We start from the raw sequence: 24,166 nt of genomic DNA on the forward strand, positions 1-24,166 counted from the left end.
GGCTGCTTATAAGAGGGAACCTGGGAGGGGCAGTAAGTACTTGGAGCTGTCCATCTTCCATTGCTGTGCCCCCGGGGCTCCTTGTGTTCTCAAGACTTTTCTGGTGACAGAACTAGAGAAGGGAAATTTATAATTTTTTTGTTTTTTTTTTCAAAATAGAAAAAAAAGAACCCAAGGCCTTGTACCTTCTAGGCAAGTACTCTACTACCAAACTGGCCATCCCAGTTTTATAGGGTTTTTGTTTGTTTGTTTTTGTTTTTGCTGGGAATTAAACACAGGAGCTCATAACCACTGAATTACATCCCAGTCCTTTCTAGTTTATTTTGAGACAGGCTCACTAGGTTACCAAGACTGGCCTTGAACTGGAAATTCTCCTGCCTCAACCTCCCTGGTATTACAGGTGTGTGCCACCAAACCTGGCTTACAGCTTTTAATTCAAGTGGGCATAGTGTCAGCTCAGTTTGGCAAAACCACCACCACCCAATGTTCCCTCCTTTTCCCAGTCCCTTCCTCCCAGTTCCTGAAGCTCAGTGTAGCCACAGGCCCTGCTCTCTTGCCCTGCCCCTCAGGCTATTGGACCTCTTAGGTCCTGCAGCCCAGCTGGGTTCTGGATAGGGCCTTTGTGCTGACTATGCTGCAGGCCCTCTGCTACCTACAGACTCTGGGGAATTACCTCTTGTCACACAGCCTGAAAGGCAGGAGTTCCTGAACTAGTGCTTTGGGGCCAGGGTCTGAGATTTGCTGAGACAGAATTCTGCCCCCACTGCATTCACAGCTTCCCCGTTCCCAGTGAAATAGTCAAGGATCCTGGATCTGACCCAGACAGGGAGGAGCACCTGATGCTGGTGAGGACAGACCTGGGGCCACAGCTGCAAATCTGCTTTTGTTCTGAGAGTGGGGCCAAAGGGTGGCTCTGGGTCCACAGAGTGGTTCTGCCTTCATACTTCAGGAGAGAAGATGACCAGGTCATTGAGGTTTGGAGCCCAGGTTCCTCTGTTCCAAAGCTGGGAGGAAGAAAGATGTGCCTGATAAGTATTCTGAGTTTCCAAGAGAAATTGGTGTAATTTATGTAGGCCATAATTACAGAATTAATTATCCTTGAGTCAACAGCCCAGGACAATGAGCAGTTATTTTGTGGTCTAGAGTCAAGGCAGGGAGAAGGTGTGGAGCTCTCCAGTTTATAGTTAATTTTGTGACACACTAAAAGTAAGAATTCTAAGAAAAAAGGAAAAGCCCTGACAGTGGCTTCTACATACTCTGAGCAGAGGACCCTGTCACATACCAGGATGCTTTAAATGAGGACAATACTCTTTCATCTCTCCCAAAGCATGCTAATCTCTGACTCCATCTCCTGGGGCTCACCATCAGGGGAGTAAGGAAGGCACAGTAGGGCAGAGTGAAGCCAGGAGCTGTCACTGTCCCTTCCCGTCACCTTGTTCTTCAGCTAGCACCCCTGAAAACCAGTCAGGCACCCTAGAAATGCAAGAAGGATTGGAGTACCCCATAGTGTAAATAGGATCTTGCTAGGTTGCAAGGGAACACTGAGCATTCTAAGATGGGCAGGTCTAGGAAGCCCAGATGAAGCTTTTTTACACAAACCGTGTCTGGATCTAGCATACCCCAGGGTTCAATCCCCAGTATAAAAAAATAAAATAAAACAGAAAATGTGGCATGAAGCCCTGGATATGATCACCAGCTCTGCAGAAAACAAAACCACAAAATCCCACAAAGGAACAACTTGATCAGGGAGGCAGAGCTTCAAGGGGGCTGGTAGTGAAGGAAGGGAGAGCTGGTAAGGAAGAGGATCTAGGGGGCTGGAGGCGGGAGCTCAGAGACGGAGAAGTTGCGCAGGCAAGGCGGGGCAGCCGGGGAGGCACTCAAGGGCCCGACTTAAGGCTGACTTCAGAGGCTCCCGCAGAGAGCTACCAACGGGAACCACAGTGTATGGCACTCCAGCCCCTGAGGGGCGGTCTTGGTCTTCCAAAAGCACGATCCTGGGTGAAACTTGCCCAGAACTTTTGTTTCTTGAAGAGGAGTGAGCCAGGAGGAGATCTGGAGTGAGACTGAGCCCGGAGCCTCTGGAGCTCCTGTGACAATAAGTCTGGCAAGAGCCTCGGCAGGCCCCAGGTGCCTGTCCCTGGCTAGGGCCAGGCTCTGGAGTTTCCTGGGGACCGAAGGTAGGTGGGAAGGGCACTTTTCCTGCAGGGGTGAGGCCAGACAGGGTGGGACCCGGGGCCGTAAGGACTAAGCCAGAGGAGCAGGAGAGCTGGAAGGGGAACCGCCAGAAGTTGATGGGGGCGGGGAGAGCTGAGGGCGGGCGGCGGTGTCCAGGGTATTCCGACGGGGACTGCAGGCTGACTCTGCAGAACTGAGTCGTGGCTTCTCCTAGATGTATGCATGATGGACTGGTTGTCAGGGGACCTGGGTTTGAGTCCGGATTCATCATCTTGGACAAGTTATCTGCTTTCTTTGAAGCTCATACTCTGGATTAGGATAAAACATCTCTGGCTCTTTCCCCCTGGGTTTCAGGAAGGGAAAGCCAGCAATCCCCTGACTCCCTGTGAAGCCAGCAAACTCCTGACTCCCAGTGCGAGCGGAGCAGGTGGGCGGCGGTGCGAACTTGTCCTGCAGAAATGCGTCCCGGCGAGTACCGTCCCCTTTCCCACAACAGAACAGGTCGTGAGTGCCCGCGTCCGCTGCGTGCCTTGCGCTCTCCTTTGGCCCTCCAAGACCGCGAGCAGAGCCCCCGAAACAGTCCCCTAGGGTGCGACAGGCTCCCAGTCCCATCCGCCCTTCTTCTTTTCCTGGCCCAGGTAGCCTCCTCCAGGTCCCCAGAGCACCTAGAGGAGCAGCGGGAGAACGTGGTAAGCTGTCTACCCCCAGATGGCGCTGTGCCCCCGCATCAAGTTCAGAGGCACCAGAGAAATGATTACATCATCCCAGGCCCTGGCAGGATCCCCCAGGAGGGCGGAGGAAGGGAATAGGCTTCTCCTCTGGCTAAACCGTGTTCAAGTTTGGTAGAAAGGGCTCTAAGGTGACAGGTTCTGTTGAAGCCTGAAGATTTGGAGATTGGTTCTGATAGGTTTCTAGTGCTTTCCTGAGGCACCATCACCAGTCTCATCTCAGTGGGGTGGGGGTAAGCAGGAGGATCTGTTATGAGAAGCAGCTCTGAAGGCTCAAGACCTGTGCCCTCTGCCTTTTGCTAGTTGTGTGATCATAGACAGTTAATCTCTGTCTCAAACTTTATCTGCAAAATGGAGAGAACATGAGTATCCACCTCACAGAGTTGAAGGATAACCGGAAAAATACAAAGCATCTAGCTAGTGAACATAACCCAGCAGGCATAGGGGGAAATGGCTTAGCTTCAGCTCATACCTTCTGAGGTAGAGTGTACCCTGGGATCTGGTGTGGGTGCTACTCCCTGCATGGTCCTTCCTGGGCCTATGACTGCTGTGGGGAGCTGGCTGTGAGCCCACAGTTGGGAAGAGTCATGGAATGAGCATCCCCTGAACTTGCCTAATATAGCCATCTAGGGCCCCAAGCTTGGCTCTGCCGTGTTACCCTGAGACCAGCTCTGGACACTGAGTCCAGGCAGGAAGCCTAATTCAGAAGCACACCCCGGACAACTACTTTGGGGGTTCCTGCACCCAGAGCTTAGGCTTTCCCCCATGTGATCCTTTTGTGGTGGTAAACTGAGTTTATGGTCAACTTGTACAGTGAGGCAGGGAACCTGAGCTTCTACAGCTTTCCTGGGAGCCCTGGGTGAGTATCAGGACCTGTAGTATATGACAGAGGTGAGACATAGTGACTCTCAGCTAAAGGTTTGTATATATTATCAAAATCTTATGGAAAAACAGATACACAGCTATTTTTACAACAGCGGGTGGGTGTGAGGAAAATGTCTGCTTTGGCATCAAACCTTCAGGTCTGTTCCTTTCCTCTCCTCTGGAGCCTAATCCCACCGGGCACTGTCCATCCAGGCCAGCTGCCCTCCGTGTCCTCAGCCCCTCCTACTCTCCCCTTGGACTCCCATGCCCTGGCTCCCTCTGCCATTGCCCCTCAGAGTACCACTGGCCCAGCAGCTTTGCCCCAAGGGCTCCTCAGTGGCCTGGATCCTGGCCCTGAAGGGCAGTGGGGCTGGATATGTGGTCCCTGGGGGACATCTTTCCTGGATCATAGGCCTTTTGAAGCGTGCCAACTACAAAGGGCCTGGGCAGTGCCATCTTCTCCATGATGCACAAAAAAACAAAAAAAAAAAAAACAAAAAAAAACTCTTCTTGTCCAGAAACCTCAGCTCCAGGCATCAAAGCAATTTTTGGAGAGCCCCAGAGACAAGAAAAGGAAGGTGAGAGGAAATGCAGCGTCCTCCCTTGAGTGTGGCCCAGGCCTTGAGCTCTCCCATGGCAGAACAGGGACAGCCACAGAAGGTCAGCCAGAGTGGTGTGGGCAGGGTCTGTGCAGCCCTGGATGTGAGCCAGGGCCGTCATGGCCTTGGCACCAGAGCCCGGCAGCCTGGTCCTACTGAAGCAGCTTGGGCACTTCCACCTGTAGGGCAGAGAGACAGGTTAGAGCAAGGAGTTTGGCAACTGGGCCTCTGGAATTCATCTCACCTCCCTCCCTTCTGGAAGTACACCATCCCACACCTCTCAATATGTGTCTGTGGGATGAATGTATGAGGTATTGACACGGAAGGAGCATTTCTCCTGTTCTGTAACAACTAGACATCAGAGCCCAGCAAGTTGAGAGGCTGAGGCAGGAGGATCAAAAATTCAAGGCCAGCCTCAGCAATTCATCAAGGACCTGTTTCAAATTTAAAAGGGGGGTGTGTGTGCTGGGGATGTAGCTTGGTGGTAGGTTCAATACCCAGTATCACAAAAAGTTAACAAACAAAAAACCTGGATGTCATCAGATGACCACTAGAATTATAAGTGAGGTTGTCCTTTATCTCATGGTGTCCAGTGGCAAATAATGTGAGAGTAGGATATTCACTCAGACAGGCAAATGACGATGGACTTTGTCATCCAGGGAGGCAGGACTATGAGAAGTAGGGTGCCCGGGGATGATCCATGTGTCCATTGCACTGGTTAGTCAAAGATAAACTATACTGAGGGCAAACCTTTGGGATAGACTGACCCATAGAACTGAGCTGATCCTGAGAGGGGATTACATAAAACCAATATCACTTTTGTTTGGGGAAATGGAGAAAAGGAGACTCGGGGGAAGAAGCCAGGTGCAGTGGTACAGGCCTATAATTCCTCCTGCCCAGAGGATGAGAGGCAGGAGGATCCCAAGTTTGAGGCCAGCCTAAGCAATTTAACAAGACCTTTTTAAAATAAAAAAGACTGGGGAGATAGCTCAGTGACAAAGAGCCCCGGGGTTCAATATCTCCAGTTTTTTTGGGGGGCAAGGAGAAGACAACCTAGAGGAAGAGCCACAGCAACACTCCATGTGTGGAGGCTGCCTCTCCATTAGCAGGAGGAACAGGTTTGATGGCTGGTGAAGGAGTTCCAGGTGTGGAGGGCGAGGCTAAAGGAAGCATAGAGTCCCACCTGTAAGGGAGATACAGATGTGGCCTGCCTGGGGGCAGGAGCATGGCTGAGATGACCTGCAGGCCCCGGGGTCTGGGTGCACCTGCAGGAGTGTCTGCATGCTGGCCTGTTACAACTGCCCTCTCCTGTCAGCCCCTGGGCACCCTGCCTTGTGGCCACGCCCACAGCAACTTGCCTTCTTCAGCTGTTTAAGGTTGCTGGAGCGGATGGCGGCCAGGAGCTGGTCACGTGAGTTCTTCTCCTGGGCAGGGAGGACTTTGTCTCCCATTTTCCTCTGAGTGGCTGGGGAGAGGGAGTTCTTCAGGTTCTCCATGATAAGGGGTGGAGCCAGGGGCGGGGGAGGAGGGGGAGGGGCATCTGGAGCACCCCCTTTCTTTGGGGAGTTCTTTGGAGCAGGCTTGGGAGATGGCTGGGGTGAAGGTTTGGGGGAACCCTTGGCCAGGGCCCCTCCCTTGGGCACCTCCAGCAGGTCCTTCTTCTCTCCGCTGGCTTCCTGGGCCTGCCTTTGCTCCTGCAGCCGCTTTTGTCGCTGCTTGTCCATGTTGCGGCTGAGCAGGTTGGTGACGGTCATTCGGGGCCCGGCAAGCTCAAAATGGTAGCCGAGTTTGAGCAGGGTGGTGTTCTCCTTGAGCAGCTTGGCGATCTCCATCTCCGTCTTGCCCCCGCAAATGTGCCGCTGGTTGTGGAAGCGCAGCTCGGTCAGCGTGTTGTTCTGGAGGAGAGCTCGGAAGATGGCCAGGATGCCCTTGCCCGTGATGTGGTTGGAGTCCAGGTTGAGGCTGGTGATGGTCTTGTTGGCCTTGAGCATGATGGCTATGGCGAAGGCCACGTGGTCGTCCGCGCGCGTGTTGGCCAGGGCGAACACCTTGACCACGGTGTTGAACTCCAGGGCCTCGGTGAACCTGACCAGGATCTCGTTGGTGATGCAGTCCGAGTTGTTGACGTTCACTTCCGTCATCTCCGGATCGTTGTTCTTCACTCTCTCCAGAGGCTCGTCAAAGATGCTGGGGGCCGCTTCCTCCTCCGCCCTGGAGGACCCCTCCGAGGGTTTGCTGGGGCTGGGGCTGGGGCCTCCAGCGGCCTGTTTCTCGGCTGTCTTGGTCTTGCTCTCTTCCTGGGCCTCCTTCTCACTTGGGGACTCCTCCCTCTGGACTTTCTCAACCTCCTTTTTCGTGTCCCTGTCCTCGGTTCTTCTTTTTGCCCCCCCCTCCTCCTTTTTCCTATCTGTGTCCCCAGTGGCTCTTTTTGTCTTCTCGTCCTCCCGTCTCACATCTGTGCTCCTGCTGTCCCCCTTTACCTTCTCACTGTCCCCTCTCTTGGCCAGCTCCTTCACCTCCTCGCTCTTCTTGTCCTTGTCCTTGATCAGGCCTGAACTCCTGTCACTCCGTCTCTTCTCCTCTTCCTTCCTGACTGCCACCATCTTCTCGTCTCCTCTCCCATCCTTCCCTGCCTCCTTCTTGTCCACCACAGCCCTGACCCGGCCCTTGTCGATGCCCCTGATCACCTTCTCCTCCTTTGGCTTCTCCCCACTCCTGCCATCAGCTTCCTCTTTGTCTCTGGAGAAGCTTTTCTTTAGTCCGCCCCTCTTTGGCTCCTTTCCCAGGTCTGAGTCCCGTCTGGGGCCCAGGGCCTTTGTGCTGGCATCTCTGCCCCTTTCCTCTCCATTCTTGGCATCGGCTCTGGTCTCCACTTGCTTGCTTTCCTAAGAATTCAGAAAAGAAAAATAAACATGAAGAGCTGGCTTCAGTAGAGGAGCGGGTTACAGGACAAGCGAGGGAGCACTTATACAACTGCCCTTGGGCCTCCGAAGGACACTGGGTGTTTGGGAGAGTGATGGGCATGTCCCTGAGAGAATAGCAGAAGTGGGGCTTTGCGGGATTCCAATCGGAGAGAACGGGCCAGTGTCAGACTCCGCCACGGGTCATGAGATGCCAGAAAGAACACCTGCGGAGGTTTGGACCAAGCGCAGTTTCTTTCCCAGAGCATCTTCAGACCCAGATTTGCCTTTCTGTCATGGATGATTTACCCATGGCACCTCTGACCCCCTTAAAAGGACTGCTTCTAACAATGTTAGCACCTGAGGCAAAAGCAAAAATCACCAACACTGATCCTGTTTTGAATTTTTTTTTCAGTGCTGTAGATTGAACTCAGAACCTTGAACGTGCGAGGCAAGCGCTCCTGCTACTGAGCTATATCCCCAGTCCTTTTTCCTCTGTTTTGAGAAAGGGTCTTGCTAAGCTGTGGAGGCTGGTCTTGAACTTGGAATCCTCCTGCCTCAGCTTCCCAAGTTGCTGGGATTATAGGTGTGCGCCACCTCACTTGGCTTCTGCCCCTGTGTTCTGTGCTCAAGTTCACACTGCCTCATACCTAGTCCCAGCCCTGCTGCCAAGGGGAGGTCACCAGTTCTCAGATACTGGAATGTTATAAGCCAGTACATTGACAAAGAAAAAAGAAATTGAAAGAATCAAGACAGGGTTGCTAACATTGTACCAATTAAGGATATTCATAAATTTTACCTAGCAACATCATCTCATTGAAACAAGGAGCTAATTATTAAGAAGTGGGTAACAGACCAAAAGATGTACCTTTACAGCAAATTGCAAAACACGTGTGTCTCTTCAGAAGTTCCCAGTGTTGTCTTTTACTTATTTATTTATTTATTGCAATGCTGGGGATGGAACCCAGGGCTTGATGCATGTTGGGCAAGTACTCTGCCACTGTGCTGCATTCCCAGCCCTAGTCTTTATTTTTTAGTAAAAATTTTGCTAAGGTCAAGCCTCTCCCGTAGGTAGCCCTGGAGTCCGCTAGGATTCTGCAACTCCACTTTGACCATGCAGATGTGGGCTGCTGCTTGGGGAGGCTGTGGGATGGAGTCAGGGGAACACAATGGAGGCTTGAGTGTCCACCAACCACCCAGCACCTCCCTGGGGGAGAGGGGTATTTCTTGCTTCATGAAGTCGAGGAGCTATTTCAAGAGGACCTAGTGCACATCCCCACCACAGGAGCAGAGGAAGCAGCAGATTACCTACAATACGGCATTAAATTTAACTGTCCAACTGGGACTCCAAGATATGCTAGGAGGACCTTCCTTAAAGGCGCATTGAGAGACCATGGCCTGAGCATGGAGGGTTTCTTTTAAGAGAGCCCAGTGGGGTGTGGAAAAGGGGAAGGAAGAAAGGCACTCCTTGTCCCAGAGGGAATGGAGGGCAAGGTTGGCCCTTTGGAGACAGTTTGTACCGGAACCACAAACACATGCCATTGGAGACCAGCCCCTGGGTATTTGGCAAGAGAAGTCCTTGGCTCTTCTGCTAGACTCATAATAGGCAGCCCAGGGGCCCAGAGCCTGGTGGACAGAGCCTTGGAAAGGGCACTTGTTGCCTCCTGCCCTAGAATGCATGGGATTCCACCTGGAACTGTGGTGATGGAACAGGGGACCGAGAGCCCCCCCAACTCACTGTGGCCCCCAAGGAACTGAGTTTGCCACTTATGATTGCCCTGAATGGGAAGTGGTAATAACTTTTCTGTATGTAAAGAAGTATGCAAATAGGATGTAAATGAGGAAACCCAGTGGGTTTCCTTTTAGGGAACTTTTATAATGATCTGCCCTTATGTGACCAGGGACTCTCCTCCCCTCCCATGCCACATGCAGAGTGGTTCCATCCACCTGGAGCTTGGCGGTGAGAGCTGATGGCATGGTCTCTAGATATCATGCCTCCCTCTCCTTCCCTTCCCAGAATGCGTCCACAGCGGAATGTCTCAGAGCCCACCAGGCACGGCCCAACTGTCTGCTGCAGAGATGCCATGCCTCTCAGTCACAGGCTGCGCTGAGGGAAGCTGGGGACCCAGAGAGAGATGACAGCCAATTTCACCCAGCAGGTTCAGGAAAAACTGAGGGTTAGGCTTGATTGTCTCACGAACAGCCACTGTTATGGTTTGGATGTGAGGTGTCCCCCAAGAGCTTACATGTGAGACAATGCAAGAAGGTTCAGAGAAGAAATGATCCGGTTGTGAGAGCCTTAAACTAATCAGTGGATTGATCCCTGATGGGATTAACTGGGCGGTAGCTGGAGGCAGGTGGATGTGGCTGGAGGAGGTAGGAGTTGGGAGCGTGGTCATGGGGTATGTGTTTTGTATCTGGAGAGCGGGCTCTCTCTCTGCTCCCTGGTCACCACGTGAGCTGCTTCCCTCTGCCACACTCTTCGTCATGATGTCCTGCCTCAAATCGAGCCCTGAGGAGTGGAGCCGGCTGTCTATGAACTAAGATCTCTGAAACTGTGAGCCTTCAAATAAACTTTTCCTCTTCTACAATCGTTCTGGTCAGATCTCTTAGTCACAGCAATGAAAAAGCTGACTAAAACAGCCACCAAGTCAATGTCACTGCCTCCGACCTTCCTATTAGGGGCCCAGGCTCTCCCTCCTGCCTGCCCAGGATCCCTTGGGTCCCCGAGTGCCCTTGCTGTCCATGGGACCTCAGTAAACCTCATCAGGCTCTGGGATCCCATTCAGAGCCTTCGCTCCCTTCCCAACCAGGGCTTGTTTTCCACATTTGAACACTTTTCTCCCTTACATCCCAGGTCCTGACCTCTGCCCTCTGTCCTCCGGTGGGACTCCTGGCCACTCCCTCTCAGGTGCTTCCCCTCCGCTGTGGTCCTGCTTGGCTAGGATCTGCCAAGTGCCTGTTCTGGGGAGGTGTGCCAACCCTTTAAAAAGAACCTAATGAAAAACAGGCCGAGTGGGGGAGGGGGAAAGGGCTGATTAATCATCAGTTTCCTCCAAATAGCCAGGAATGAGTGGGGCTGGGGCTTGTTGCGGCTCGAGCAGCCCTGGGAGCTCAGATGTTGCCTTAAAAGGAGAAGGAGCCCGGAGTCCTCCCTGGCCTGGGATTTCTGTGGGGTGAGTTCCTCCGCACACACCAGCGCCGTCTCCTTCAAGCTTATCTGAGAAGGAGTCCAGGCTGACTTCTTTTTGTTTCTAGAACTAGTGGTGCATCCTGGTGACCTCCAGAGGTTATTTTTGCATGTGTTCCTGTCCGTAGTCTTTAGTTTGTTCCTTATAGCAAAAGGGGTTTAAGTTAGCCATGATAAAGAACTTCCATAGAATGACAGTTTGTATCTTCTAGATGGGAGCCCTAAGTAACAATATCTTTTCCCCCTTGGGAAAACCTGAATGGGTAGGGAAAGCCCATAGGCAGGGGAATGGAAAGGATGACTTCAGAAATCCTCTAGTGGGGCTGGGCACAGTGGTGCACCCCTAGGGAGGCTGAGACAGGAGGATTGGAAGTTTGAGGCCAGCCTCAGCAACTTAGCAAGACCCTAAGCAATTTAGTGAGATCCTGTCTCCAAATAAAAAATAAAAAGGACTGGGAATGGTCACATGAGTTAGATCCATGTTCAGTGCCCCTGGTGGGGTCAATGGGCAGAACACACCATCTTTTTCCTCACAGGGGTCTTCTGATAGGATTCCCTGTGGAGTCTTATCTAACTGCAGAGAACAATTTACCACCTCCCTTGCCAAAAGAGCAGAGGAGAATTGTCTATCCAGAAGGCATCTGTATATAAAGACATAAAGACAGACAATTGTCTAACTTAAAAAGTGAGAACTTTCTGGTATGAGAGTCAAAGCCTCTGAGTCTGCGCTCAGTACCCGCTCGCTGAACCCCTGCTGGCTCATGCCAACTCCTCTCAGCTCATCTCTTTCCTTCCTGTGACCCAGCACCTGAGGAGGAGGCGTCTGCCCCTCTGAGAGCCATCCTAGCCCCAGACAGCTGCCAGGAGTCTGCAGGAGGACCCTAGGCTGTCAGAAGGCACAGGACTTCTGCTTTTGCTTTTGCTTGTGTCCCCTTTCCAGCCACTTGCCTAGGAGAGACAGAGTGATGGAGGGCAGGGGCGCCTGCATGACTGTACCCCTCACGTGTGATAACCCCGCTGTGAAGTCAGGCACCTTTGTTTTTCCCTAAAGCAAGACTGAGGTGATGCTGACTCAGACGGCAGTGGCCCTCTTGCTGTGTCCTGCTCAGTACCTCCAAGGGCTTCTGGCTGGAGGCATCCAGAACGCCCCCAGCTGGAGCTCCAGGCTGGATGCAGGGCTTCAGGTCCCCAGCTCGGCTTTTGGTAGACCCTCTTCCCAGGCCTTAGCTGCCATTGTCCCTGAGGGCATTGACAGGCTCCTGTGTGTGGATCCAGAACTCACTAGAAAATGCATTTCTACCTTGGCGGTGGCCTGCTTCTTGCTTCCCCCAGATCAATGGGACATCTCCTAGTCCTGCTCCCAACGTGCTGACCCCTTGCCACCTGTCCTTCCTGGTCTTGCACAAGATCTCACTCCCCTGCTCTTCTCAAGAAGCTGTCCCAGCAGGGGGCACTCCCTCCAGCCACCTGGTGACCTCCTGGTCTCAGGAACTGCGGCTGCCAGTGTCATCTGTCTGCACAAGGGGGGGCTGGGAGGAACTGGCCACAGGTCCCCTGGGAGAGCAGCTCGCTTTCAGGGCTGGTGCGAAGGGCAGGCAAGCAGAAGGGCCCCGACTGGTGGGGATCAAAGGAGTCGTCTCCTCGGTCTCCTGCCTCACTCCATGTGACTCTTTTATGGGTTTTCCACCAAGAAGAAAGTTTCTAGATTCTCCTAGCAAGCAGTTTTGGGAGGGTCCACTGCTGTCACCAGGGCTGGCAGTCTGGGAAGGGACCATAGGAAATGCGGTCTGTGACACAGCATTCCTCTACGGAGGCTCTGCCCGGTTCATTAGACAGATCTTTTAATAACTGGCATTGCCCATAGAGAGCCACAGGTCCCCTTCAGAGCTATCAGGAAAACTGGGGATTGTTCTGGCAAAGGTCTAACCATGGTGGCATGGAAGCCCAACTGCCTGGTTGGCCCGTGTGCAAATCCCAGCTCTGCCCCCTGCTAGCTGTGTGACCTTGGGTAAGTCACTTAGGCCCTCTGAATTTGTCTTATATGCACCAGACTGATCACCCTGGGGCTCCACACTGGGTTGTACAACCCCTAAAAAGGTCAGGCAGCCCCTTTCTCAGCTCCTGCCTGGCAGTGGACAAAGTCTGGGCACCTCACAGCATCCCCTGGCCCTTTCCAGATCATCCCATGCCAGCCTCCCCGATTCCAAAGCCCCCCACTCTAGGAAACACAAACTGTCTCCACTGGCCCTTGAGGACAAGTTCTGAGGGAAGCTCTCTTCACCCCTCCTAATTGTAAGAGGCTGATGAGGAAACCGAAGCCTCAGAGATGAGGCTGGAGAAGTGGGGAGGAAACAGGCAAGAGGAGAGAGTGAGCCCATAACCTTCCTCCCCTTCAGCTAACATCTCTGGAAAGAAACTTTCCGGAATGTTCAAGGGCTTGTACACACGACCACACATACACTCAGTTCCTCCCGTACTGGAGTACAGTTAGTCTCATAAAAATAGGGACTTAACATAGAATTCCTAATTTGGGGTTGGGAGCCTTTGTCCTATGAGGTGGGGCTGCAGTGCCACCTCCTCCCATGCTTTCTGAGACCACTGACCGACCACTCTGCACATCTGGAGCGCCCAGCCCCTGACCACAGAGGACAGCATGGAAGATGCCCTGCAAGGGCTTCGCACAGCCTGGTGCTCAGGGAAGGCTTGTTGGCATGGACAGCCACGCGCACCATCCAGTAATCCACATGGAGGCTGTCGGCAACAAAGAGGGGCCAGGCCCAGAGACACCCACGTCACCCCAGTCTGGCCCGTCAACACCAGCGGTGTGCAGATGTCCCCATCAGGCCTGCTCCCAACCTGGAGCCTACTAGTGAACACTCAGTAAACATGACCCAGTCCTGGAGGCTTTTCCCCTGCATCCTCAAAACGAATGCGAGCCATCTGGACACAACCTCTCACAGGCCCAGGGCTTCAGAGAGGGTAATGCGGGCACCCCCAAGGGAGGCGTGCACCTGGTGAGCTCTGGGCTGAGAAGCCAGGGCCAGTGCAGTCACAGAGCTAAGAACAGCTGCACTCGCAAGCATCCAGGACTCCTGCTGCCCAGCCCCACCCTACCTGGCCTCTCTCTGGCTTCCCAGGCACCCCAGTGGTCAGCCCAGCCACTTGTGAGCAAGTGGGTCAGCTCCCAAGGGTAGTACAGAGGATCAGCCCCCTGGCAGAGAGATGCCCATCTGCAGATGGTCCTGCCTCAGGTCTGGGAATGGCAAAAGTCAGACTGTTCCTTCTACTGGGTGAGAAAGCCAGAGAAACCCTGGCACTGGGGGAGCTCACTTCCCAACTTTAAGCCCCTTTGTCTGAGGGGTATGACCCCCATCCTGGACTGCCAGTCCACCTGAGAAAAGATCCAGGACCTTTGTTCAACCCTTTTCCCCAAATCCTCAGTCCAGGGAGCACCCCCATGGGTTCTTAACACCTCACCTCTCCAGCCTAACAAGAGCTGACCTCTCCAGAGCTGCCTGACATGCTGTTCCATGTGTTCCTGGATGGTAACCAACTCCCATGCTCCCTACTGTGGCCCACCGGGGACTGAGTAGAGAAGAAGAAATGGAAGCCCAAGAACCCACAGCTAATAATGTTGAAGCAAGGATTCAAGTTCAGGTTCTCAGGCTCCAGACTTTTAACCCCTCTGCCATCTTCCTCAGAATCCACAGGGCATTGGCTCCAGAAGCCCCTCAGATACCAAAGTCTGTGGATGCTCAAGTCCCTAATAAAAAATGGCCTAGTGTTCACATCGAACCTAGGCACATCCTCCAAATGCTTTAAATCATCTCTAGATTACGTATAATACGTAAAGCAATGTAAATTATATGTGACTAGTTAATACTGTATTTTAAAATCCATATTATTTTGACTGCTATACTGTTATTTTTAATTTTTTAATATAGTCTATCCATAGCTAGTTGAATCTGCGAATGTGGAACCAGGGGGTGAGGAGGCCAGTTGTATTACACTGTGGTGTGTGAGTGGGGCCATAAGCCAATCCACTATTTCCTCAGAATACCTAGTCCCCAGAGAGCTCTTCTACCCCGGCCATCCAACACTAAATAAGAATGCTGATACTAATCTCCACAACCATCTAGTAGTGTTTACATGGTGCCAGACTCCATGCTAAGTGCTTCTCCCAAGTCCAGACAGAGCAGGCAGAGACTCCTCAGGCTTTAGTCTCAGCGGGAGGAAGCTAGGGGGAGGGGCCTGCCCGGGGTGGCTGGTGGGAGCCAGCGCCCTTCACATTCAGGGACCCTCAGCTGTGTCGTGAGTGGTTTTCCTTTCCCACTGTTTCCCATAATATTTTTCCTTCATGACCTAATGACTATCACATTACCATAGTACCTAAGAAGCAATCCCAACACTCACCCCTTTCACATAGTGAGGGACAGTGAGACTTAAGTTCTGCAATATACTACCTGGGCAAGGAGACATTTCAAACATTCAAATTCAAACATTCTTTTCCTTTTAAAGGCAGAATACTATTCCACTGTATGTACATACCACGTTTTGTCAATTCATTCATCTGTTGAGGGACACTCGGGTTAGCTGTGGCCCTTCTGAATAATGCTGTTACAAACATGTGTGTCCTAATTTCTGAGTTGTTATTCTCAACTCCTTTGGGCATCCGCTCATCAGTGGAACTGCAGGAACAAGGCCCAAATTCTGACTTCTCTATTCCAGCCATCTTGACTGTGTCACCTCCTGTCCTATCTAGCCCTGTCATTCATCAACTTGCCAATACCCTCAGCCTGGTCACCAGTGATGGCCAAAGTCCCAACCCTGTAGCTTGCAACCCCTTGCCTGAGCTGCTCCCCATCCCAGGCTACTGGCTGTCTGGGGAGAGCAGCCCACCCACTGTGAGGGGCAGACCCCACTACCCACACCCTCCTGGGCAGTGCCAAGGCTAAGCACCAGCTCTGGAGTTGGAATGCCAGGGTTCCGGTCCCTGCCTTATGGCATCCTGGGCACGTTCATGAACCCCTCTCATCTGTCAAATGGGACCATAATCCTTCACAAATGGGCTGTTGAGAGGCTCCAATGAGAAGCCATAGGCAAAGCATCTACAACAGCACCAAGGGCTCCCGAAGATTGTAGGGAAAATCACCTGTCAGGACTGGTCCCAGTTCCCTTCACATTCAGGGACCCTCTGGGACCGTGTGTCTCTAGTCTCAGACAGTCTCCTCGGGAAGAAACAGAAAGCCTCCAGTGGGATCCTCCAACCTCCAGCGTCACTCCTGCTGAATCCTGTCCTCATCCCTCTCCTGCTGCCTGGGGTCCACCTCACCCCATGGGCCCCAGCCTAGCCCTCCACTCTCCACACTCTCCCTCTTTCCCAGCTCCTTCCTCTCACCCTGTTACTTAGCTCCCTGCCTTCACCCCAAAATCTCTATCAGGCTCTGCCTCTGTCTGCAGCCTTCTGTACCCAGACTTCCCCCAAAGAACTCTACTTCTTCATCCCTCCTCGTTCCTCAGTTCCACACAATCTCACCTCACTCCCCTCAGTCCACAGCAGTTCATTTCCCGCCCCCCACCCCATGACTTCTGCCCCTCTTGTTGCTAAATCAGGTTCACATCTTTCATGCTTCATCTTGCTCAACTCCTGGAGGAACAACTGGTCCTGAGGACAGGCCCTCCTCCTGAATGCTTTCCTCCCCTGGTTTCCATCCTGCCCCCCATGGCTTTCCTCCTTTTCAGTCTCCCACAAGGTGTAGCCCACCCCCCACCTGCTGCCCCTCCTGGACACAGGCATGGGGCTGTTTTCAAGGTCTCATTTCAAGCCTCCTTGTTTCCACTTCTAGACCCTCTCTCTGGGTGCCCTCATCCACTCCACTGGCGTCAGTTGCCGTCTATGTTCTCTCCAAGCTACTACAGACGTTCAGACCCTTCTATCCCACTGTCAAGCAAACATCTTGGTTTGTGTGCCCCCAAAGAACCTCAAAAACTGGGCTTCTCATCCCCTGCCCCCTGCTCACTCCCACACACTCCCTGTCTTGGAGGATGGTTCCTCTAGATATCTCGCGCTCTTCTCAGAAGCCCTTCTGGGAAGAGGAGAGGAGGGGAGGTTGGGAGGTGGCCGAACTCCTGTGCACTCACTTATCCCTTTCCTCCACCAGCAGCCCAAGGGGCGTGGGGGAGGCTGGGAAATCAGCCTCCTTCACAAAGACTACTTTACTCCCTGTCTTCCACATGTAGATGATAGAAAGTCTAACACCTCTCAAAACAGCCTCTCTCCATCCTTTATCAGGTTGCCCTGGTCCCAGCCAGGCCAGCTCTCATGGGGTTGGGACAACAACCTTGTCTCGGATTTTGTTGATGTCCTCCAGGAGAATCTCCACACTGCAGCCTGGGGCCCTTCTAACACACACACCCCTCAACTCATTTCTTGGCCTACAACCTCAGTTGTCCCCCAACACCCTCAGGACAAGTACAGACTTGTAGGCCCCTCCTGACCTGGCCGCTGAAGTCCTCTCCTGGCGAGTTGGCTTCCCCTGCCCACCACCGCAGTCTCCATCCATCCTGCAAAACTCTTAAATGCCTGAGGCAGCTAGGCCTTGGGACATTTGCAAGGATGTTCCTATCCCTTGGAAAACTCTTCCCTTTCTTCCTGCTGAGCTCTGTCTGTCCTTAGAGGTTCAGATTGACCGTCTGGACTTTTTACTTTGGTCACAATGCAAGGTAACAATTTAACGTTTTCATTTCAAAGACATATCTAAAATCTGAACTACTTTTATGATTAGGAAGAAAATTTAAAAAAAAAAAAAAGAAGAGTTATCACTGGGCACAGTGGCACACAGCTGTAATCCCAGCAATTCAGGAGTCTGAGGCAGGAGGACTACAAGTTCAAAGCCAGCCTGAGCAACAAAGCAAGGCCCTAAGCAACTTAGTGAGACCCTGTCTAAAAATAAAAAATACAAAGGGCTGGGGATGTGGCTCAGTGGTTAAGCACCCCTGGGTTCAATCTCTAGTACCAAAAAAAAAAAAAAAAAAAGAAAGAAAGAAAGAGAGAAAGAGAAAATTATCTTAAAATAATCCAGTTCATAGCAAAAACAAAATAAAATAGAAAAGCAAGACCTGGGCTGCAGGAATAGACCAAGGGTAGAGTTCTTGCCCGGCATATATGAGGTGTGGGTTCCATACCCAGCCCTGAGAAACAAAGAAATTAAAAAACATTAAAAAATTAAAAAAAAAATAAGATCCCTCAAGTCAGTGGCCGGGGAAAAGGTATGGAGTGCATGGAAGGGGCAGAGATTGGTGGTCATTCCCCTCCTGCTGCTCAGCCTCTGCCTGGCTCTGCTGCGCAGGGAACCACCATGCAGCCTGGCCTCTCCTGGTCCTGTTCCAGCACTTACCAGTCATCTCTGGTGATAAATATTAGTGCTGAGCAGAAACCAGGAGGGTCTCAGGCCTCCTGCTCTAGTGTAAACAGCAACTCCACAGCTCATTTTTCTCTCCCAGGATGAACTTTGGCGGGTACAGTGGTACCCTGGAAAAGGGCCTTTCCTGATGCCGTTTGGCAGGAGACCAGCTCCACGGGGGAGCAGTGCCCCCATCTCTGTGCCTGCTCTGCCCTTGGAAGTGATGGGGAGCAGAAGCAACTTCCAGAAAAGAGAATGAATGATGTGCAAACTTGGGGGTGCTGGGCTCTTGCACGCAATCTATCACCAAACTCTCTGCCAAAGGGAAAGGGGATCCTTGGTTGCTTGAGTCTTGCAGGGGCCCAGTTTCTAGTGAAGGGGGTGTTGAATGGGGGAGGTGACCTGACCTTGAGGAGCAGTTCTGCCACAGGCACTAGAAAGAAGACCTGGTGGGAGCGATCACTTCTCCGGGTGCCCTTACTACCCTTACTACTTGCACCAGAGGCCTCTGCGTGCTTCTGCAAAGAGAAGACCCAGCTGGGAGGGGTGGCAGTTGCCTTCAGGCTGTGCTGGCCACACCTCCTAGGCAGGCCATTCTGGTTTCTCTTGGGTTATGAAGAACCCATCTCAGGGGCCTGGAGGTGCTTAGGGCAGAAAATTTCTCTGCCAGGGAAGGGTCAGCTCCACTGCTTTCTGCAGACCTAAATGTTTTGCCAACTGGTCTGGTGACTCATGCTGGGAAGCTTATAGTAAACCCCATTTTTGGAGAAGCCAGGAAATCTCTTTGGAGAGACAAATAAGACACTTGAGTGCTTTGCTGTCTAAATGCCTGCTTGCCACTTTCTGTATCTTCATTTCATCCCAGCCCAGATGAAAACCCAAGTGAGTTTGGAAAACATTGTAAAGATCTACTCAAAAGTCAGCTATTTTTCCCTGAGTGCTGGGTCCCTCTTGGGTCCCATGGGGATAGCAAGAAGAACATGTTGTCCTCTTGCTGCTTGCTGGAGCTGTGAGTAGGAGCCCTGGCTCTCACCCAGACACCCTCCTTCTTTTTCTAAACAGAAAAGGCTACAACGGCCTAATTGGGCCCAGCTTCATGGGTGTTTGACCTCAGCAGTCCTGCAGGGCCCCATGCTCAGGCGAGCCCTGGGCTTTGTTTCATACTCTGCTGTGACCATTTGGAAGTCTTGATTCTTGAACAAGAGGGTTCAAGGCCCCACATCTCCCATCTTTAGATCATTTTATTTATCTATTTTTGAGTCATGGGGGATGAAACCCAGGGTCTCTTGTATGCTATGTAAGTCCTCATTTCATACATACATATTTCAGTGTACATCTCTAGAAGACAGAAACTTTTTAAGAAGATAGTTGAGATAACATTTCTTATGTGAACCACTAATAACAGCATTTGCCTCTTGATGGCCTACTGACCTTCAGCCCAAGGGCCCTTTCAGTAGCCCTCCCAACCCCTGGAACAGGAGTCCTTGCTCTGTGTTCCTACAGCAGGTCCAGCTCACAGCTCTCTGAGCACTAATTAGTTTACTCACCTGTCCCTGGACTAGACGGTGAGTGACTTGAAATATAAGAGACCCATCTTTTATTTCTATCCTTAGCCCCTGGCCTGGCAGAACACTTTGCAGTGAATAAATATTTGCTGGAATGAATTGCAAATATTTAAATCCTATCTACAGTGTCCCTGTTAAGCAGTGTGTGCTGAATAATTCCAGTGACAGGGAGCTTAGTTCTTTTTGAGGAACACAAGCCGACAAACACTGCCTCCCTCCTTTTCCTTCCTTTTCTCCCCACCCCAGCCCCTGCCCCAGTACTAGATATTGAACCCAGGGGCACTTCACCACTGAATTACATCCCCAGCCCTTTATTTTTATTTTGAGACAGGATCTTTCTAAATTGCCCAAGTTGGCCTTGAACTTGGAGATCTTTCTGTTTCAGCCTCCTGAAGTGAGCGTCACCATACCCGGCTCTTTCTTTCTTTTCTAAACAGGCTCTATCTCAGAAAGCCCTCCTGGGGCCATGTAAAACAAGGCCACCCCTTCTCTTCTGTAGGCTGCTCTTCTCTAGGGAAGAAAAGTTCTAGTTCACTGAGCCAAACCCATCCAAACAGAACTTTTTGGATCTTGGTTTTTGCTGTTTAAAAAGTTCATTGTCCCTCTCAGCTTCAGATAATCTGCAAATCTGGTAGGCTTGGCTTCTAGATCCTTGTGCCCACTGAACAGGGCAGAGTCCAGGGTAGAACTCCTTGGCACCCTACCAGAAACCTCCAAGAAGCCCCCATCAGCACCCAACTGCACCACCTTCCACTTGACATCTCTCCGTCTGCCTCTAACCCATTGTGAGAAGCCTTTGCCAATGTTTTCCTGAAGTCTCTACAGGGGTCCAGGACAACACCACCTCCACTCCACACTGACTCTTCCTGGAGAATTTTTACCCCACTAAAATGATGAACTTTGAGCCACCATGTCCCATGCCCAATTCTGGAAAGTCTCTCCTTTCAGACTGCAAAGGTATTACAACTCCCAAGCACAGTTCCCTTCCAATGGCTGAAGCCCTAGGAGACATAGGATCTTCATGGGCCATGGTCATGAGATGGGAGTTTCCCTTGCCATCTGAGAGGGGAGGCTGGGTCTTTCCCTCTGAGATACCCTGGGAGAGTCCGTCACACTTGAAGAACAAGCCAACCCTTTAGCTGAGTCGTTAAGCTCTAGGACAATTGGATGTGGGTCTGGTCATGCCACTGGGGGCGAGGGAAGGAGGAAGTCAGAATCTAGAAGGAAAGAGCAGCAAACAAAGATCCAAGCCATTGCATCATGGAGGCCAAGTGGCCTCTAAGCGCAGAACCTGGTGAATCCACAAGGGTGGTGGGAACCTGGAAGTAAAGCTTTGGAAGTAGCCTCCTTCGGAGAAGTCATCTGGGCATCAGAGACAAGAGAGGTACCTCAGTAGAGGGAACAAAATAGGCAAAGGCGTGGATTCACTGGAGCCTGGCAGGGATTGTAGAGAAGTTCTTTGTAACTGCAGCAGGGGAAGAAGGTGGTGGTGGGAGATGAACCCAGAATTGAGCTCTGGAGGCAGTTCATGATGGAATACACATGGTGCTAAGCAGTGGGGGCTTTGCCCAGTGGCCAGGGGAGAAGCACACAGATTTTTAACAGAGAAATAACATTGTATTTTGAAAAGATAGCTCTGACAGCTATTTGGAGGATGGAATTGAAACTGGGAGAAACCGGAAAGAAGCAAGTAAGAGAACATTAGGAAGCTACTGCAATAGTCCAATAGAAGCTACTGCAATAGGCAAGAAATTATGAGATCCTGGACTAAAGTTGAGCAGTGAGCACAGAGAGGGAAGTGAATGCCATAGACATATCTGGAGCACAGTTGATAAGATTCAATGAAGTGGAGAATGACAAGGAGGAGTTTTCAGTTTGGTTGAGTGGATAGATAATGATGCTATTATCTGGGCAAGGTGGCACATGTCTATAATTCCAGTGATTCAGGAGGCTGAAATAGGAGGAGTGCCAAGTTTGAGGCCACGCTGGGCAACTTAACAAGACTCTGTCTCAAAATAAAAAATAAAAAGGACTGGGGATATAGCTCAGAGGTAGAGCACTCCTGGGTTTAATCCCCAGTATGGGGGTGGGGGATGATGCTTGTAACCATGACAGGCAATATGGAGGAGGAGATGAACATGACAATTAGGATGATAAATTGTTTTGCTCATGACAAGGTTTAAATGCCCAACAAGTTGGCATTAATAAGAATCTGAGCCAGGTGCAGTGGCGCACACCTGTAATCCCAGGGGCTCGGGAGGCTGAGGCAGAAGGATCACAAGTTCAAAGCCAGCCTCAGCAAAAGCAAGGTGCTAAGTGAGACCCCGTCTGTAAATAAAATATAAAATAGGGCTGGGGATGTGGCTCAGTGGTGGTGCCCCTGAGTTCAATCCCCAGTACCCCAATAAATAAATAAATAAGGATCTGATGCTTAGGAAAGAAGTCTGGGCTTGAGGTGTAGATTTGTGAGTCACGGGTGTATAAATAGCAAGGAAAACCACAAAAGTAAGGTGACACCGAAAAGAGTGTCTTCAGGAAGAGGAAAGGGATGTACAGAAGAGGAGCAAGGAAGTTGTCCAATTATTTAATAAAATAAAGCCCATATCGCCTGAATTGGCAAAATCATAATGAGCTATGCTTCACAACCAATCAATGTCTCTTAAAAAAAAAAAAGTCAGACAAAAATAATTGTTTGTAAGGATGTGGAGAAATTGGAACCTCCATATATAATATGAATTAGCACCATATATATATATATATATATATATATATCTATATATATATAGTGCAGCCACTTTGGAAAACAGTCTGACAGGTCCTCAAAAAGATAAGCAAACCTTACAATCCTGCAATTCTATACCTAGATATACAAACAGGAGGACCGAAACATGTCACACAAAAACTCACACACAAATGTTCACAGCAGGGCCAAAGCAGAAACCACCCAGCAGACGAATGGGAAAACAAAATCCATTAACTGCTGAATGAATGAATAAGCAAATGTGATGTATGTCCATACAACAGAAAAATATTCAGCCATGAAAATGAATAAAGTACCATGCTATACCATGATGCACCTTGAAAATATAATTGAAAGAAACCAGGTCCAAATTTGTATGATTCACTTATATGAAATATCCAGAATAGCAAATCCATAGAGGAAAAAAGTAAATTAGTGGTTGCTTGGGGGTGGGGGGGATGGGAGAGGGGACTAAGGAGTATCCTTATTTCTCATCCTGATGAATACAGGGTTTCTTTGGGGTGGGTAATGAAAATATTCCGGAATTAGGTGGTCATGATTACCAAACTTTGTGAATATATTTATTTATTTTTTAAATTTTTATTATTAGTTTGTGAATATATTTTTTTAAAAAAACCCACCAAATTGCTATTTATTGCGGTACTGGGTATTGTAACCGGAGGCCGACTATCACCAAGCAATACCTCCAGTCCTTTTTACTTTATTTTGAAACAGATTCTTGCTAGGTTGCCCAAGCTGGCCTTGAACTTGCCATCCTCCTGCCTTAATGGCCTGAGTTGCTGGGATTACTGACATGAGCTACCATGCCCAGCTCCAATGCATACTTTAAAGGAGTGAAACAGTCAGACATGGGGCTCAGGCCCATAATTCTAGCAACTTAGGACACTGAGGCAGAAGGATGGCAAGTATGAGGCCAGCCTGGGCAATTCGGCAAAACCCTCAGCAACTTAGTGAGACAATGTGGAAGGAAGGAAGGAAGGAAGGAAGGAAGGAAGGAAGGAAGGACTGGGGATGTGACTCAATAGTAAAGAGCCCTTGGGTTTAACCCCCAGGACCAAAACAAAACAAAGCAAAAAAAAAAAAAATGGATGAGATATAGTATGTGAATCATCTAAATTTAAAAACCTAAAGATAGTTTTAAAATATCCTGACCTTAATTACATAAAAATAATAGTGCTATATTAAACAAAATCTCATTCTTTTTCTCTCTTGCTTTAATTTCTTTTTTTTCACTTTTATAAGCACAATAACACTTTATTTTACTGAACATTAACAACATTTAATTTCATAATGAACTAAGGACTGTTGCATAGGTTATGAATTAGCATAAAGGCTGACCCAATCCAGTGGTTATGCTGCCTTCTCAAACATTTATTGGAGCATTAGGGAAAAATTAAAACCATTCAATATAATTTTTGCATAAATAATATTTTTTCTCTTTGAAGTTAAGATTAATCTTGCTTTAATTTCTAAAGGATGAAGATTAAATAAAGAACTGACATGTAGCTGGGCGCAGTGGTGCACACCTGTTATCCCAGTGGCTCAGGAGGCTGAGATGAGGATCACGAGTTCAAAGCCAGCTTCATCAATAGCAAGATGCTAAGCAGCTCAGTGAGACCCTGTCTCTAAATAAAATACAAAGTAGGGCTGTGGATGTGGCTCAGTGGCTGGGCGCCCCTCAGTTCAATCCCGGGTACACCTCCCCACCACCGCCAAAAAAAAAAAGAACTGAAAATATGAAAACAAAATCCAACCAACCAACCAAACAAACAAATAATATGCCAGGCACCATAGTTATAAACATTATATTGTAGACAGCACAGCCCAGAGGAAATATAATGCAAGCTACATATGTAACTTGAAATGTTCTATTAGCCATATTATGAAAAGTAAAATGAAACAGGTGAAATTCGTTTTAATAATACGTTTTGAACTCATTCAAGATGTTACCATTTCAACATGAAAACAATATAAAATTTTC

General features: G+C 50.2%; 1 protein-coding gene across 1 annotated transcript in view; it reads right to left on the minus strand.

Moving 5' to 3' along the window:
• Positions 1 to 3,805: 3,805 nt before the first annotated feature.
• Lmod1 (leiomodin 1) overlaps positions 3,806 to 24,166 on the minus strand; it is a 40,434-nt gene continuing 20,073 nt past the window's right edge. The window contains exons 2-3 of the mRNA XM_015483829.2: positions 5,725 to 7,251; positions 3,806 to 4,545 (exon numbers count right to left, since the gene is read on the minus strand). Of these exons, the coding sequence (XP_015339315.1) occupies positions 4,519 to 4,545; positions 5,725 to 7,251 (1,554 nt within the window). The 3' untranslated portion in view covers positions 3,806 to 4,518. The remainder of the gene's footprint in view (positions 4,546 to 5,724; positions 7,252 to 24,166) is intronic.

This window comes from Marmota marmota, unplaced genomic scaffold, assembly GCF_001458135.2.
Source record: "Marmota marmota marmota unplaced genomic scaffold, marMar, whole genome shotgun sequence".
NCBI lineage: Eukaryota > Metazoa > Chordata > Mammalia > Rodentia > Sciuridae > Marmota > Marmota marmota.